Source organism: Protomyctophum parallelum (assembly GCF_964188405.1).
Source record: "Protomyctophum parallelum genome assembly, chromosome: 6".
NCBI lineage: Eukaryota > Metazoa > Chordata > Actinopteri > Myctophiformes > Myctophidae > Protomyctophum > Protomyctophum parallelum.
Window position 1 is genome coordinate 13,750,477 of NC_139701.1, and position 17,484 is coordinate 13,767,960.

The 17,484-nt window shown below is 43.0% G+C and overlaps 1 protein-coding gene across 3 annotated transcripts; it reads right to left on the reverse strand.

Moving 5' to 3' along the window:
* Positions 1-2,507: 2,507 nt before the first annotated feature.
* safb (scaffold attachment factor B) lies at positions 2,508-17,221 on the reverse strand. Of its 3 annotated transcripts, none has more exons than XM_083767140.1 (21): positions 16,864-17,221; positions 15,973-16,066; positions 15,639-15,706; positions 14,674-14,895; positions 14,306-14,365; positions 13,744-13,786; positions 12,437-12,902; positions 11,997-12,040; positions 11,451-11,557; positions 10,916-11,065; positions 10,509-10,597; positions 10,050-10,090; positions 9,503-9,582; positions 8,825-8,970; positions 8,595-8,724; positions 7,456-7,640; positions 6,545-6,698; positions 6,236-6,312; positions 5,657-5,715; positions 5,178-5,232; positions 2,508-4,835 (listed from the first exon to the last, which is right to left on the reverse strand). In XM_083767140.1, exons 1-21 carry the CDS (start codon positions 17,032-17,034, stop codon positions 4,709-4,711), a joined length of 2,568 nt encoding a protein of 855 aa, XP_083623266.1. In that variant the 5' UTR covers positions 17,035-17,221; the 3' UTR covers positions 2,508-4,708. The 3 variants fall into 3 exon arrangements, with proteins under 3 accessions (XP_083623266.1, XP_083623265.1, XP_083623267.1); XM_083767139.1 differs by having other exon boundaries at positions 14,674-14,898; XM_083767141.1 differs by lacking the exon at positions 14,306-14,365 and having other exon boundaries at positions 14,674-14,898.
* Positions 17,222-17,484: the final 263 nt, after the last annotated feature.

Genomic DNA, 17,484 nt, shown 5'->3' on the forward strand with positions numbered 1-17,484 from the left:
GCTCACTTCTGACAGAGTTGGGAGCTGGTACATCTGCAATTTTCACTATATTTGAAATAGCCCAATAGAATTTTCCAAGAAAATAATGTAGTGTAGTAAAATGTAGCAATATCTGTCTTGGTGAAATGAAAATCTTAAGTATCCCACAATAGGCTGTCAACAGACTTTGTTTTGAACTTTGATGAGAACTATACCTCTAAATTGAACAATATCAAAGGACAAAATAACCCAAGAAACCCCAATCTTTGAATACATGACGATACATACATGATATACAATACAAGATCAGTTGTTTATGTGGAGTAGGCCTATGTTAAATCTATAAAGTTCTATGGTGTTTAGTCTGTCACAGTGACAGAGCATTGGAAATGGTCTATAAGGCAAGGCAAGTTTAGTATAGCACATTTCAACAGCTTTACATAAAACATGAAGTATTAACTTAAGAGATCAAGACAGAGCAAAAAATAAACATGTTATAAAAAGACATTTTAAAGAATAGACCTGAATATTTCAAATAAAAACTACAAACAATAAAACAAAAATAAGCCTAACATTACAGTGCAGAAGAATGATTGTAAATCAAAGCTAAACACAGACAGGTTGAGGGGCGCTCAACCCGTCTGTGAAAACATGAGTTGCAAAATCGTGGGATAAAAAATTATAATGAAAAAAAAAACAGACAGGTTAACAAAAGCTGTACAAAAGAGTTTGGGAAAAAAGGGACCTGAAGAATGGCACAAAGTGGCTCACAGTCATGGGCATTATACAAACACCACCTGCGACTACTTGAGCACTTCCACCAGCACTGCCTCTGTACCATCCTCAACATCCACTGGAGTGACTTCATTACAAATACTGAAGGTCTTGTGCAGGCGGAGACCATCAGCATAGAGGCCTTACTGTTGAAGTCACAGCTACGTTAGGATGGAGGATTGTCGCCTGCAAAGGTTGTACTGTACGGTGACCTCTGATATAAGGATTGCCTAAAGAAATCCCTCCGAAAAAGAAGAAAAGAGAAGAAAAAGAAAGAACTGGAATACAGCACAAACATCAGAGCACTCGTTTTCCTGCAGCGGCTGAGTTTGGCGGTCAAAAGCAGGCCTCAGTCAACATGTCTGCAGCAGACGTGGACATCCGCCTCCCTAGATCTTCGTTTGCAAAACAAAGCCATGATGAATGCCTTACTTATTTGGGAAACAATTGAAAGAAGTTAAGACTAGTGTGGATTTTATAAATAGTTAACCAATGAAAATGATTAACAAGAGCTTGTGACTAAATAACTAAATTATAATCAAACGCATGTGGTTCCTTGTTCAATTTCCTGAAAATACTACAAAACTAAAATATTTAGTTTTTTGCAAGGAGTCGATTCATGACTGTCGAGACACCGACTAGAAAACCATATGGGCCCTTGTAATCATCTGGAAGTCAGTTTTCCTAACTACTGCTTTACTGTTATAATACAAAGTATTCAAAGGTTCTGCATTAGGGCTTTCACGTATATACCGGCTGCCGTTGTTCTCAAACAGTCACCCTTCTCAACCATCTTTTTCAGACGAGGGTCATCCACAAATTATTTCAGGGTCATGTCTGTGCGTTGTCGTTGTGTGGCACTCCCCTCCCCATTTGTAAAGAGAATAATTGCCAACATTTCCACTCTACATATCTCTCTCACCATCTGTGAATAATCATCCCACAAGTTAAAGCTAAAGCTCAACGCATTTCATCATTTCATCCACGCCGTTCTCCATGCAGATCAGTGACATTCATGTTAATCTACCTGCATCACTGCCCTTGTTATCCAACACAGATGGCGACAGACATCAGATGGTGATCCTCAAGCTGGTGCATGATGAATTCCAGGGCGGTTCATTATAGATACTGTACACCAGTGCTTCTCAACCTGTGGGTCAGGACTCCCAGGTGATCCCCACATGATTGGGGGGAGGGGAACAGGCACGTGCAGAGTGTGTTGGAGAGGCAGGGGCTGAAATCCCATAAGAGGGCATTTTTGGCCCAAAATAGCGAAAATAGCACATCTACAAGCGCGGGCGCAAGCCTGCACTCTTTATCTACTGGAGATGCCGTGTATGGCAAGGATTTCAAAACAACTTGAAGCCCCCTTTGACATACCCTTTTCTCTTAATGACACATAGGAACATGTATTGTTAATTTGTTAGGGAGAGGAACTACATTTGTATAAAAAGGAGGAACTTATGCCCAATAGAAAGCACAGAAGGAACTGGCAGTTCCTCTCCATTATTACATACATATTATTGGTGAAGTTATTTCTAGTACAATATATCTATCCAAGTCCAGTTGCAATTCCCAAGAATGCACACCAGTAATGGAAATCTAGTGAATTAACTGGAAAACTCAGTGAACAGATGTACAGTATGAGAACCGGGATGACTGCAAGAGACGATGAAGGGCTCGTCCGAGGACGACCTAGAGAGAGAGCTGCAGTGCAATTTCTGTCACGCCAATTGATATTTAAGTAGTTGCCACAGCAGGAATGAAATGAAAAATATTTTATTATAAGCAGCTATTAAATCAACTAATTTTACTACATCACTGGTTCATCACCACTACGTATGTATGGCTCGTCAATGAACATATTCAAGTGAACCAAGTTACAATAAAAAAAAGAAAAAAAACAGCTTTTATGTACAGGCTTGGTTTGATGGTTACCAGAAATGTTATACAGTTATAAATTAACCAGATTTGTTTGTTTTCAAGACTTACTTCTTGGAACATTTCTTAAACTATCATTCGCAGGAATTACAATTTAAAGTAAATAAAATAGGAAATGTAATCATCTGAAAAAGAAATCACTGAAATAAAGTATGATCTCATGGACGTTACACAGTCAAGTTGTACTGCCCGCGTCTTCAAATACAAATTACATGACAAGAGAATAAAAACACAAGGTCTTAAATTCACAAAAAGCATCAGAGAGCGATTTACATGCAGCTGGACAAGGTGCACTTCAATATAATCGTGACAGGCAAACAGGAACACGTCAGATGTGGTGGCTGGGGGGCTTTCAATAGGCTCGCAGACGGAAACCCATATTATAGAAGGCTGGGAGAGGTCTAGCCCTGGTCCAGTGCTTACAGCGAGTCTCTCTCTGACGCCCTGCGGAAGTCTCTTCCGCAGCCCTCTGGTGATATTCTCACTCCCGTGCGAGGATTTTCAAATCCCAGCAAATAAACAAAACGACGTAACTACTCGCCGAAACAAAGCCTGCTAGACCTTGGTAAAAGTCTATTCTCGGAGCTGGGAAGCGTCTCAGGTCAATCCAACCAGATCGGCACAGGCAAAACCCGGAAATGCCGTAGTAGAAGAAATGACTCTGCCCGGAAAATTCAGGGTACATTGCGTTATTAAAATGGCACAAAGTGCATTTTAGAGAGAAGCTGGGGACCTGAGATGCTTCCCAGCTTCGAGAATAGACTTTTACCAAGGTCTAGCAGGCTTTGTGTCAGTTACGTCGTTTTGTTTATTTGCTGGGAATTGTAAACACTCGCACGGGAGTGAGAATATCACCAGAGGGCTGTGGAAGGGACTTCCACAGGGCGTCAGAGAGAGACTCGCTGTAAGCACTGGACCAGGGCTAGGAGAGGTCAGTACTGCCCATGACTTCTAACAGAAATAATTCAACTGAAAACAGATCTGGCATTTAACAAGCAGACAGCCACGGTGTAAAAACAAGGTTAATTTAAGGTGGCTACATTAGTGCTTAAGTTATTAGTAACCAAATGGACTGTAACTGTGCACTCACACCATTCTTTTCCAACGGGAAGCACCGAATATAAACTTGCTCTGTAAAAGCAATGAGTTGTTTAAAAAAAAAAAACTCCCAGTCAGAGATCATCAAACAATGACTAGTCACACTAGTGAAAGACACCTATGATGAAAATAAAAGTATAGTCACATTTTGCCTTTCAATAACTGATAGGCAACACAACAGACTAGAATAGAGTGACATACATTAAGATAGTTGCTATTGTGATATGGCATAAGTGTTATATAAAAAATATAAAGATCGGATCGGGAAAGATCGGTATTGGCATGTCTCAAAATCAAATGATGGTAATCGGATCGGGTGCAAAAGAAATGTGAACGAGACATCCCTTGTCAGGCACGATGCGAAATATCATAAGCATGGTGAGGCACACCTTCCCCACAAAAGGTGGAGTGGTTGGAGATCTCATCCAACCGCTTATCGTTTCAGGATTTGGCGACATGAGACGTGGTGACATTATGATCAAGTCGCTTTTTGGTGTGGGTGCACGGTATGGGTCCATTTGTTTCCATTAGTACACCTTCAGATTAAATTAACACAGGATTTTACAGTGTTTGATTGGGGTGGCGGAACTTAAAATTGTCACCTGTGAAATGGTGGTCCGTGGCCTAATTCAAATCAATCATGCCCCAGCCCCCCTCCCCCACCAAATTTGGCGTGACACGCCTCTGCACTGTCATTGGTGAGCGAAATACACGGAAGTGGGAAGTGAAATTCCTATGCCAGACTTTCCAATGCGTTTCCCCAGTCTTTCATTTTTGAGTCAAATGCAAACGAAAATAAAAGCCTGAGTGCCTACTAGAACCCTGGTGAGAGGGGGAAAAAATCAAGTCTCCAATGTGTTACCTTGGGATCAACAAAAAACAAAGACGTTTTCAGACAGACAGAGAGAGGCCAGTCTCAGTACCGTCGGCCAAAGGCCCCCCCACCCTGCAGCCCGCTACCCTGCATCATCTGGTTCTGTCTGTTCAGAGCACCAGAGAGAGACTGGGACGTTCCTGTGTTCATGTACGCTCCACCACGGCTGCTGCATGGAGACAGAGAGGGGGGGAAACAAAAAAAAGGACACCGTTATTCTCACTTTATCCTGAGGGACACTGGCATAATTTTAATAAGGGAACATGATTCAATGAATTGATAAATTATTAAACGATGATGGAATAAATGTATGACGGTAATCTTGCATGAGGTGGAAGACACAATTGCCTGTAGTAAAAGGGCACCGTCTTCACCGTCTGTTGCAAGTAATTTACAGCTCTACAATATTTTTTCTTTGAAAAACACCAAATGCAAAAGCTTATGAATTCCATGCCACAAGCTAATTAAGTCCTCCACGTCACCACCACACAAGACATCCGCCTCTAATTACCTGGCCATTCCTCCTCTGGTCATGTGGCTCTGGCCTGGAATAGCACCGTCTCTACCTAGAAAAGACCAACAGGACAATCAGGCACAGACGGACCACAAGTCAGCAATCAGTACTGTATGGCTGAAAACCATTCAGAGTGAGAGAACTAGAGTTTTTAGATCATGTCGCACAATCGATACAATGTGGATATGGAATTACATTTGTACTAATGCAGCCTGATAACATTTTCATCCGGTGGATCCAATTAGAAAATTACACTACAACTTTTAATGCAACAGCTATCGGGTTTCATGGTTTTAACAGTGCAATAACCATTCAGGACGGGAACCCCTTTTGGGGTTCATGTTGCCATGTACAGTATATAGCAACATAAAACAATTGTTATGTTTCAGAAAACCTAGGTCAGGATTTACAAGGCGTTTAAGAATCAGTCTCTGTCCTAAGAACTAGTTAGCACACTAACAAAAACATATTCCTACTTTGCCACGATCTGTCTCCATCCATCTTCCGCCCGGAGTCCCAGTCACGGCCTCCGTCTCTAAAAGATATATTTGAGATAAACTTCACATAAATGCTTGACAAATGTTATGTCAAGTGACAAATATTCATTTTTTAAGGCATTTGTGTCACGCAGTAATTGTCAAAGTTTTGACCAAAACCCAAATCCGTGATGCCTGACATGTAGGCAGTACTAGTAGGCAATGTACATTTTGTTGACCAAAACTGACAAGAAATGTTTGCCGTCTACCTTTTCACATACACAAATATGACTAAATACATTGACAATTTTGTCACCTTAACGCTAACCCTAACCCGGGAATGATTGTGTTAACTGCAGCAACCTGCTAAGAACTAAAGATATTTTTGGGGGGCCTATTTTGTTTGTTGACGGGACATAGTGGAGATAGACAGGAAACAGGGAGATAATGATCAAATGACATGCAGCAAAGGTCGGCAGCATCGGGACTCGAACCCGTGACATGCTGTCAGGCATGCGCCTATGTGGTATGTGCCCGGACCACTAGGCCAGCGGGCGCCCCCACCTTTTAAGTACTAACCTGGAGTTCACGCGCTTGTCGTAGCCCGTGTTCCAAGAAGAATCCCTGCCGTGTCTGTCTGACCTGTCTGAGAAGTGCTGAAGGGGGACGAGAACACAAGAACGGAGTCAAACTACATCATGGCAACTACGGTCAGATCAGCTAATTTTCATGACGGCACATTTTTATGACAGATCTCTCAGAAACAATGTTCATATAATGGCGGTGTTAAGTGTTTAATGGGATTGTTCAATGTTTGAGTTCATCTATGATGTAACAGACAAAGCGTACTAGTACCCACACGACCTGATATATTCCTAAGCCACTAACCTGGCCATCTCGGTCTCCACTCAGGGTACGCGATGACGACCGGTCCAGTATCGCGTCGTCTTGGTAACCACGGCCACGGTGGTCAAAGTCTTGGTAGCGATTGAACCGGTCTTCCACACCGCTGACGCGCTTCTCTGCCCAATCGTCTTTCGTCCTGCACAAGCAACAAAACAAAAACAAACGAGTTAGAAATAAAAACATCCACTATAAAAGATAGTTAATTTGCCATCAGGCTTTTAAAGCTCAACGATTCAAATTAGCATTAGGCCTTATTACATAATAATCTATTTGAGATAATCCACAATTATTGTCCTAATAATAATTTTCATATTGAAAGATTTTCATACATAAAAACAAGCGGTAATAGCAGATCTACAAGCTTACGTGTCACTTTATGACCAGTTCTAAGCTTGTAGTCTGATCTGCTATTTCAGCAATTTTCGTCAAGTATAAAAATAATGAATGTCAGTAATTACTTTGTATATTTCAGTTATTCGTCATATCTGCCCTCTGCATTTCTTTTATTACCAGGCAAACATAAATGTATTCTTTATTCAAATGTTCCAATGTTCAATACCACAAACACAATGAAATCGTTAATCGCAATGACTTGTGTGACAATTAATCGGCAACTTAAATTTGTAATGGCGACAGCAGACAGCCCTAATCACCATTATGATGACTGATGACTTAACCCATTTTGGGTGGGAACCCCTTTTGGTGTTAGCATTATGTTATACTTTAGCTATTTTTGAAAAATCGAAGAACGACTGACATAGAAACATGGCTTTTTCAGAAAACTGTCAGGATGTCAGACATTTTTAGAATCTGATCTCAGGTCAGAATGGGTTAATAAATAACCGTAGCTTTGCCCCGATGAGCTCCCTCCGACTGGGCTGACGTTTGTTTACCTGCTGTCCATGTCGTAAGGCCTCTTCACGCCGCGGCGGTTCTGCTCAAAGCTCAGCTGGTCCGACTGCCGCCGCAGCTCCTGGATCCTCTCCTGCTCGCGGCGTCGCTCGTACTCTATCCTCAGCCTCTCACGCTCCAGGAACTCGCGCTCCATGCGGTCGGCGTCGAGGCGTTGCTTCTCCACCTTGGCGGATGAACATGGCCGCCGTTCAACGAATGAGCGAATTCAGAATGAGCGAATTCAGAATGGTTGTCGACATACACAATTAAATATAGGTTTATTTTTTAAATAAATTTCACAGAATGGTTCGCTTGCAGGGAGCACCGTCTCCTGGATGTGATCTCGATCACAGAAAAACACACACTGGCAAACTGATCTGGAATCCCCCTCTAGCCTGGGCATAGGGCGTAGTCCCTCTCCGGAGAGAACATGGCTCTGCCTTTCGGCCAAGCTACACCGGGCATATGTGCGTTTGACGTAAGCGCACTGCGCACACAAAGTATGCGTGCGAAATGCCCTGGCTACACCAGATCTGTGGCGCGCGGCAGATTTGTGCGGGACCTTCCGGGAGGATGTATGGGGCATACGCACGTAAAACTTTTAGAACCGATCCTATTTTTAGAGCACGCGTAGGATGGCCCGCGGTATCCGTGCGGCTGGTGTAGCTGGTATCATTGACATATATTGGTCCTATCCAAACACACTGTAAGCGCGCAGTAAAAGCGCACAGTAAACACATTCGCACACGTGCAAAATTGCCCGGTGTAGCTTGGCCGTTTTCTGTGATTGTGCCAGGAGATGGCACTCCCCGCAAGCGAACCATTCTGCTCATTTGATTAAAGAACTGGGGTTACTAAAGTAACGTTTGGTTTTGTGTTTCAGCCACAGGAGGAACCCTATTCAGTCTTTTTTTCTACATTCATGTAATGAAAAGCAATGGCTTTGGAGTGTGTGTGTGTGTGTGTGTGTGTGTGTCTGTATGTATGTATGTATATGTATATGTATATATATATATATATATATATATATATATATATATATATATATATATATATATATATATATATATATATATATATAAAAATATAAATAAACTAAATATTTCTTATGTTCATACATAAATAAAAGCTAGCTTACCTCGAGCCACTTCCTCTTCCTTAGCAAGCGCTCGCGCTCCTCTCTCTCCCGGAACAGACGGATGCGTTCCCGTTCCGTACGGCTATCCCGGTTTCCTTCACGACTACCACTTCTAGCGCGATCTCGGTCTCTGGGAGGAACAATGCAATAAAACAAAACGGTAAGTGGCAAAAAATAAATAAAAGTACATTTGTATTAATGTAGTTAATTTAACATTTGCTGCTACATACCCAGAGTGTCTACGTCTCTCCACCTCTCTGATCTCCCTCTCTCGCTGCCTCTGCCTCTCTCTCTCCCTCTGCTCTTTGATCTGGTCAAACGACAGGATGTCTTTCTTCTCCTTACTGGGTGACTTGCGATCGCGACTCTTGGTGCTCTGGATGAGGAGAGGACAGAGGGGGAATGAGAATGAGTTCAAATGTTCAAGCGTTCAAGTGTTTATATAGCGGTTTTAGCAAAAAAGACAGTCAAATGCAATATCAATATCGGCAGAAATGTCTCATCAATACATCCCTAATAAAAAGTGCTTTGATTACTTTTATTTTATTTGTATTCTACCGCTGTATAATTATCATGAACCCTGTAACTGGGAACGAACAGACTAAGACGAACTGAAACTACTCAAAGAGGGTTCCCTTACTCTCCTGGAACTGTACGACCCGTTACACAAAAAAAAAACTAAAGAAGTGCTTCGACAAAAACCATCCACTTAAGCTGGATGTTTTGTTTTTTTTCTGAAAAATTTATATTTTGGACCGTATGCACATTTTAGTGACTTAATATTGAACTATTTCGGAGTTCTGCATGTTTTAGTGACTTACTATTGAACCATTTCAGAGTTCTGCATGTTTTAGTGACTTACTATTTAACCATTTCAGAGTTCTGTATGTTTTCTGCATGTGACTTACTCGCTCCTTGCTCTTTGTCTTCAGACTGATTACAGGCTCTCCTTTGGACTTGTCCATCACCACAGTCCTCTCATTACGCGCTACAAAAACAACCAGTTCATATTCAATTAAATTATTTAGTTCAGGTCTAAAACATGGATCACACGAGACAGGTAAGCTTGGGGTATTTGGAACGTCCAAAACCAAATGCAGACATACTTTATAGGGTCACCCAACAGTGGAACTCATTATGTGCAAATGTTAAACAAATCAAAAACAAATCTCTTCAAAAAATATTAATTGGAGACCACACAATTGGAATGATCAATGTGTTTTTGCACACGTTTGACCTACTGTATATCATATATATATCATTGGCATTTAATGGTGTCAGTTGTTTGAATTAATATTGTATGTTGTTTTATGTTGTGAGGTTTTATGTGGACCCCCAGAAAGACTAGCTACCGCGGCAGCGAATGGGGATCCAAATAAAGAATATTCAGGAAGATTCTCATCACATCTTAGATTGGTGATACTGTTGGTATCCAATATCCATTCAGTGACTCACCTTTGCCGTCTTTTCCTTCACCCTCAGATTTGATATCAGACCTGGAAGAGGAGGCAACGCCACATTAGATCTAGGAGGAATGGTTTCTTTGTGCCTCATGTAGCCGTCATTGGACAAAGCCCCATGAAGTGAATGGAGTTGTCGTAACTCTGTCTTACTCTATGGCTCTGATGTAACACAATGTACAGTATGTCACCATGTATGACCATTTTGTACATGAGCACAAACCTCTGTTTGCACAGGCCCCTAGAAAACTAGCAGCTCTCATTTTGGAGTTTAATGATGCTGCCATAGTATATAGTTAGTTCTCTCAGGACGAATACAAAAAAAGCGAAATAACTTTTACAGTACACATGAATGAATATGTGGCAATATTTCAAAGTTGTCTAGTTTTTAAGTCTTAATGCATATATGAAAACTAAATATGACAGTTCAATTTAAAATGTTTCTCAGGCTTACTTTGAGTCTGTGGATTGTCTCCTGTCACTGCCAGGCTTCTTAGCGTCCTTGTTGTCTGCTGGCTTCTTTCCAGCAGGCTCATTTTTGGCCTGCAAAATTCATGTAATTGAGAAATATATCATAATCGTATATGTACACAATAGACAATACCATGTGCTCAACAGTGGAAATGGAGAAATATATCAATGTTGCAGGCCGCTTCCTACCGCTGGTCCCCAAACTCAACTCCCCACTACGACTAATCAGTCCTTCATTCATTAGACATCCCTCAAACTGACCTATTTCCCCGCTTGCAACCACAAAGTCCTCAACCTGTTCCCTGAACGCCCTCCCATGCACCCTCTCCAAGGCCCGTCTCTAACCCACTCTCTCCCCACAAAACCTATACAAAAGTCCACAACGCTCACCCGGTCCACAGAGATCATCCTGCCATGCAGCTCAGTCCTGTGAAGGTGAGTGATGCACTTGGTGGCCTCGTCCGTGGAGGACATGGTGACGAAGCCGAAGCAGCGAGACCCGGGGCTTTTGGCGTTGGTCACCACCTTGGCTCCGACAACCTGAACGGAGCGGGAGAAAAGAGAGACGAGTTAGTCTAGGGAGTGGTAAACTAAACAAGTCAAGGAACAAGAGTGAACAAAACACCATCAGTGGCCAAAGACACATCGCTGTCTGCCTTCGTTCAAAAATGTACGCTTTGTGTGTGTCTCACTCTGACACAATGTTCACGGAGAAACACCACTGACCCATGGCGTTGGACGTGAGCGACGAGTTATGCACAAATAACGGAACAGATGAAAATGTCTAGTATCTGGGAATGCTGGCACAGTGATCCCATCATGTGAATGTAAAGCTCACGTTGCTGCGAAATGTAATACAATTGCACGGAAAGTATAGGTATATCAAATTCTATCATTACCATTTTTGGTGATGGTCTGGACTAACCTTGCCATACTTGCTGAAGAGGGTCTTCAAATCAGTCGCTCTGGTGGTGGTGGACAAACCACTGACCCACAGATTCCTGCTATTGCCAGCGCCTTCAGTGCCTGCAGCTACACACACACACACACACACACACACACACAATTTTTCAATTTAGGCATTTAGCTAAGTGCAAGTGCTATGACTACATAAAATGCAATTCTAGTGCCGTCTACGTAACGAGCTATAAGTCTGTCTAAAATACTATCTAAGTCTACATAAAGTGCTATCTAAGGGGCTAGGCTAGGGCAAGTGCTACGGGCCATGGTGGAGTCTGAAGAGGTGGGTTTTCAGACTATGCCGGAAGATTGGGAGTGAGGCTGCAGTTCTGACTGTGATGGGAAGTGCATTCCATAGTTTTTGAGCCAGAAGGGAGAAGAGTTTGGGAAGTGTGGAGCGTTGTCCCCACACACACACACACACACACACACACACACACACAGTGAGAAATAGTCTACCAAGCTGTCTGTGGGGAATAAAACGGATATGTGCACCATCACCTACACTTACCCTTTTCTTCTTTTGAGTCGTCCTTGGCATCTTTATCCTCAGAGCTAGAGACAAACAAAACAAACAAATAATAAATATACAGCGGTGAGGATACAGCTCTGTTCTCTTCTCGTCCAGGAACTCATACTTACCATTGCTTTTATAGTTCGAAACTTTATCATGGCTTTTTAGAATACAAACTGACAGAGCGCTAAACCCGCCATGTATGTTTTGTGGAGTCATTTAACAGTGAATGGATGGACCTAAGCCCAAAGAGGATTCCATTGCATTACTCATTATAGGGAGTTAGTGGGGGCGGGGGTGTAAACAATGACGATCTTTTCGGACAAATGCAGAGGCGTTTTTTGCCTCCCAAAGAGCACCCAAATTTTGCTAGTAAAAGGGAGCCAATGCAACAGAGATAATCCCTTTTGGTTTCTAGTAGACAGAAAACGACAAACCTCTTTTTCTGATCATCGCCCTCAACAGAAGAGGACTCTTTCGCTGCCGAGGATGAATCTGCGTCAGCTATGTCTTCTGTCTTCTTCTCTTCTTCCTCTGCCTTCTTCTTAGAGTCATTTTCTGAATCGACCGTTTCGCCCGCCGCGGGGTCCCGTTCACCTACGCTAACGGCTTGAATGCTTTCGCTTTCAACTGTCTCTTCTGGGACGTTTTGCGTGTCCCCACCAGACTCTTTCATATCGGTCGTGTCACCAGACTCTTTAATATCAGTCGCCACAGTGTCCTTATCAACCGCAATATCAGAGGTGGCCTCGCTGTCGCCTTTGTTGCCAATGTCACTCACAGTGTCTTCCCCTCCTCCGTCAGCGGTGGTGGCAGCTTGATCTTCAACAGCCGCCTCCTGGATCTGCTGGCGATCTTCGTAAAGCGGCTCAGATATACAAGACCCGGCTACTTTGTCATTTTCTACGGATTTAACAGGAATAGAATGGCACAGTTTAATCACTTCTGAAACACAGCAATGGTTAACGAGGAACTTGGCAAGCCTGGTGATTAGGAAGGCCACAGGCAGACCCCTGGCCTGTGCTCTCTTAGCTCTAGCATCATGAGGATGGGGGCACAACCTAACGGGAGACTGGAAATGGAACCCAAAGGCTGAGACAGGGGGAGGGCAAACAACCATGGGGATTAAGACATCCACTCACGTTTTAAACACTCGACTTCCACATTTCACCTGAAGAGAGTTCAGACGGACTGAAGAGTTCAGTCCAGAAGAGAGTAGACCCCACAAGATCGGCAGTGGAGGCACATTGATGTAGTCCGTCTTCCTTGATTAGCGAGCGCGCATGTTGAAAACATGATAGTTTGACAAAGTCCATCGTATCAAGTCCATTAGTTTCATTTCCAGTGCATTCACAATTCAGTCTTTAAAAACGCTATTGTTCTTTGATGACCGTTGTTCTTCATCTTGATCTTCATGGGGCGACCTAGAAACACTGCAATCACCTTCAACAACTAAAGCCTCCCTGACCTCGACAATTGATTGCTGAAAATGTGCGTCAAATAGTTCAACACCATTTGATTATACCTTTAAAAAGATATATATTGATCGATATGCTTATTCAATAAAACATTTCTTATGTAATGGTTGACCAACTTTCAACACAAGGCCAGCAATTCCCTTTGGGTTTCCAGTCTCCCTTCCCTGGTTGAATTTACACTCAAGGATTGCATTTCAAGCACAGACACCATGGTTAAAAGATAGGTCTGCGTTCAAGTGAATTTCCAACCCGTATTTCAGTATTACCTGTTACTTCTTTGTCCTCGACATCTTGATCATTTTCTTGTGCCTAAAAATAAAAACAAATATTTTATTAAAACATGTTATGGCTAGGTTATCATGACATTTTAAATGAGCAGCTTTACTCGAGTTGTTCCGATACCATCATCGGAAAAGCCGCCGATGCTGCCTAAAATACTGGCATTGGTATCGGTGAGTGTGCCAGTTTATGTGATTCCGATGCCACGTAATGTGTTATAAGGAATTTAGGGCAGATTCACACCGAGTCCGTTTGATTCAAACTGTTCCCGAATACGATTGCCTGGTCCCAGCTGGCCATGATTCACATTGGCCTTCATTCTTCTGCACCCGAGGTACACTTACACTTCAACTGTATTCAATGCTTTCACATTGCAGCGATCCGTATCCGAGTACATTTCAAATCGGTTGTTAGGTTGAACCCCCCCCCCCCACACACTGTATCGTATTCTGAACGACAAGCAAATTAGAGATATCGGTATAGGGAAGGGGGAGAAAAATGAAATCGATACATCTCTATGCTTTACAGAATAACGTCTGAAAATTATACCTTTTTGGGTGATAAACAGGTCTGGTCTTCATCTTCGTCTATGCACTTGGACTCAGTCATCTGTTTAAACATAAATCAAGAGGAATACTTAATTATAAAATACAAATTATCCATTATTATCCAAGTGCAGCCGGCACATATTAGTCCTACCGACCCACCCACTAGGGGTGCAACGGTTCCGTTTCTTTTCATGGAGCACGAGGCCCGGCTAACTACTAATTAGTATACATTTTAGGCCCGGCCCCAAAAACGTCAGTTCGGGTTCTGGCAGAATTTGAGAACTCTGAAAGTGAACAAAAAGCCTTCTTTAAGCCAGTGTTGTATAGGTTACGAGGCCAGCAGGGCCTCGTGTGACTTCAGACTCTCACCTCTTCAACTTTGGATTCAGGCTCCTCTGACTCCATTGGCTCTTCGTCCTTTACGGCAGCGTCTTCGCTTTCTTCGTTGCCTTCCTCCATGGTGAGCAGCTTCTCCTCCTCTTCCTCGTCTTTGACAGAAGGCGTTCCGTCGTCGTTCTCTGCGTCGTCCACGACGCTCATGTCGAGGATGTCCATCTCCTGCATGTTGGGCTGTTCGTCTGGATGCTCTTCCTGCTGGCGTGGTAAAATGGTAAATGGTACATTTATACTGTATAGCGCCTTTATCCAAGGCGCTTTACATAGATTGTGCATTACATTGTGCATTACATTCACCCATTCACACACACACATTCATACACCGATGGCGTCGGAAACCATGCAAGGCACCAACCAGCACATCAGGAGCACTTGCTCAAGGACACTTCGACACCAACTGTAGAGCCCGGGTTCGAACTGGCAACCTTGCGGTTACAATCCAGCCACTCTGGATTTGTATTTCTGTTTGCCTTTTAGGCTTCATTATTACAATTTGTGCAGGGCAGATAGGATAAATAACTGACACATTTACATTTTTTAAGTTTTATTTATTTTATTTCCAAAAAATTACGGAATAGTGGAAATGGTTGATCTACAAGCTTACAACACGCCATGTGTGGTTAAGCTTGTAGATCTGCTATTTCTGAAAAAAAGTATGGACATTTTTCAACATGGAAACGATTGACAATTATAGTAACTAAAGAAATTGGGATTATCTCAAATATTTTTCTCAAATCATTGTGAGTATGTAATAATTGTGACTTGTGATATGTAGAGCTCTGGAGAAACAAAGGGATGGTTAAGATTTGGGAAGCCTTGACCCAGGCTAGTGTCCTACAATAGCTTCAAGGGAGCCAGGACAAGCCAATTGCTTCTTGCACAAGTATTGCAATATTTATGTGAAAAGATTATTGGATATCACCCTTCAATGAACTCACCTGTTCATCATCACCAGCATCATCCTCAGCGGGGCTGTCTTCTGGTCCATCACCGTCTGGCCTTGCATCTATAAGACAATATTTGACTCTTTCATTGCGCCGATTGCGGTCTTGAAAAAGGGAAGGCATGCTTATTATGAGCATATTTCAACAAGGCAATCCAAAATAGGCTCTACAGTACACAAAATATTCCTCAGAAGTAATTCCGTCTGTATTTTTGAGGGGCGCTAGCTCCTCCTGTGGCCAGCTTTGTGTGTCAATAGTGATGATATGATTGGCTGAGCGCATAATGGGATGTATGATTATGTATGATTCACACAAAGTGTGATTTTACCTTTGGCTGCTGCTCGTTTCGGTGTGGCTTTCTTCGGAGTCTGCTCCTGGGCAACGACAATCTCATCTGGATTGCCGCCCTCTTCATCGATCGCCTACATAGTGCACACACACACACGACATCCGCAGGGTCAGCTAAATTGTAGGTGTTTTATCTGCTAAAACACTGCAGTTATCAACATGACATAGTGCAGGGCTGCCAACACTCCTGGATCCTGCAGGAGTCTCCTCCTCCACATACCCTGCATTGTCATTTCTCCAGGATTTCTCCTGGTTCCAAAATTCACCAGAACACATTAACTGTAGGTACATCTGCTATATTAAAAGGTTTCTGCGGAACGACCCCCAGCTCTGGGGGTCCAACAATGTGGAAACTGCCCATAGATCCGAAGCCCCGTTAGTCCGAACATGCACTGCTAATGTAAGATGGGTCTTACATTGCTTCAGTCATCAAATCAATTTCTGTAGGCCTACGTTTTGCGTTTTAATGGCTCAAAATGTACCCATCATTTTCCAATGCTAGTAAAGAAAGCATGATGCAACTATCAAAGTAATACGTTTCAGCAGGCACATTTATGGGACAGAATAGACAATAACAACTCGACAATTACATGTTTATACCCCATGATTTCCGTTTTCATTTCCAGGCACACAAGCGCTGATTGAGCAGCCCTTGCTAAATTAGCTTAGCTTATGCTAACGATGCAGCCACAGGGGCCTTCAGCTAGCCAGTTAGCTTCGTTCATTATTTGTAAATAATGGTGGTTTAATAACAAAACTGTCCCAGCTAGAGCTTCGGTCGGCCACATTTAGAGCTCTGGGGAGCCGACACGTCAACGTTGACATATATAACAAACAGACAGTGATGTTTAAATTAACGTAATGGTGAGACCGTTTTGAGGCGCTCGGCCAGCACGCTCTTGTTGCCCGTCCCGTCCAGGTTGCGTTTCTTCAGCTCGGCCTTCAGGTCGATGACTCTCAGCTCGGACAGCTTGCGGACCTCCACGGCGGAGCACTCCGGCCCCGGGACGTCTAGCTCTGCTGCAGAAGAACAGTCAGTCATGGTTTTGACCCGTATGTGTGCTTATTTCGGACACTCCGTCTCAAATGATAATAACAACCGCAGGGGGTTCGATTAAATAAGCACGCAAGCGATCCGATCCCTTTAGGTTCTCTCTGCAACAAACACACACACCACCACCAGTTTCCACTGCAAAATGGCGATGGCGGCGGTGTTCCTTCCCACCAGACCCCAGTGTAAGCTAGTATGAGAGTGACGACACTATAGCGTTGACTCCCATTGTAATAATGGAATGCGGAAGTGCTCCTTCTATCTCAATGGGATAGTTACAATGTTTGGAACTATAGCTACTATAGCCCACACAGCGTGTCGGCCGCGACTCTTCTTCTACGGCTTTGGTCTGGTGTTCCCCGACTCTGGGACCAAGACTCATAGTAGACATATATCATCTTTCTGTGGTCTATGCACAGGCAGTACAAGGCCAAATTCCAA

Coding starts and splice junctions, on each gene's coding strand:
- safb (XM_083767139.1), bottom strand. CDS start 17,034: ATGACTGACTGTTCTTCTGCAGCAGAGCTAGACGTCCCGGGGCCGGAG. Junction 15,707..15,972: donor GAAACGAGCAGCAGCCAAAG/GTAAAATCACAC, acceptor ATTGTCTTATAG/ATGCAAGGCCAGACGGTGAT. Junction 8,971..9,502: donor AGACAAAGAGCAAGGAGCGA/GTAAGTCACATG, acceptor CTCCTCATCCAG/AGCACCAAGAGTCGCGATCG.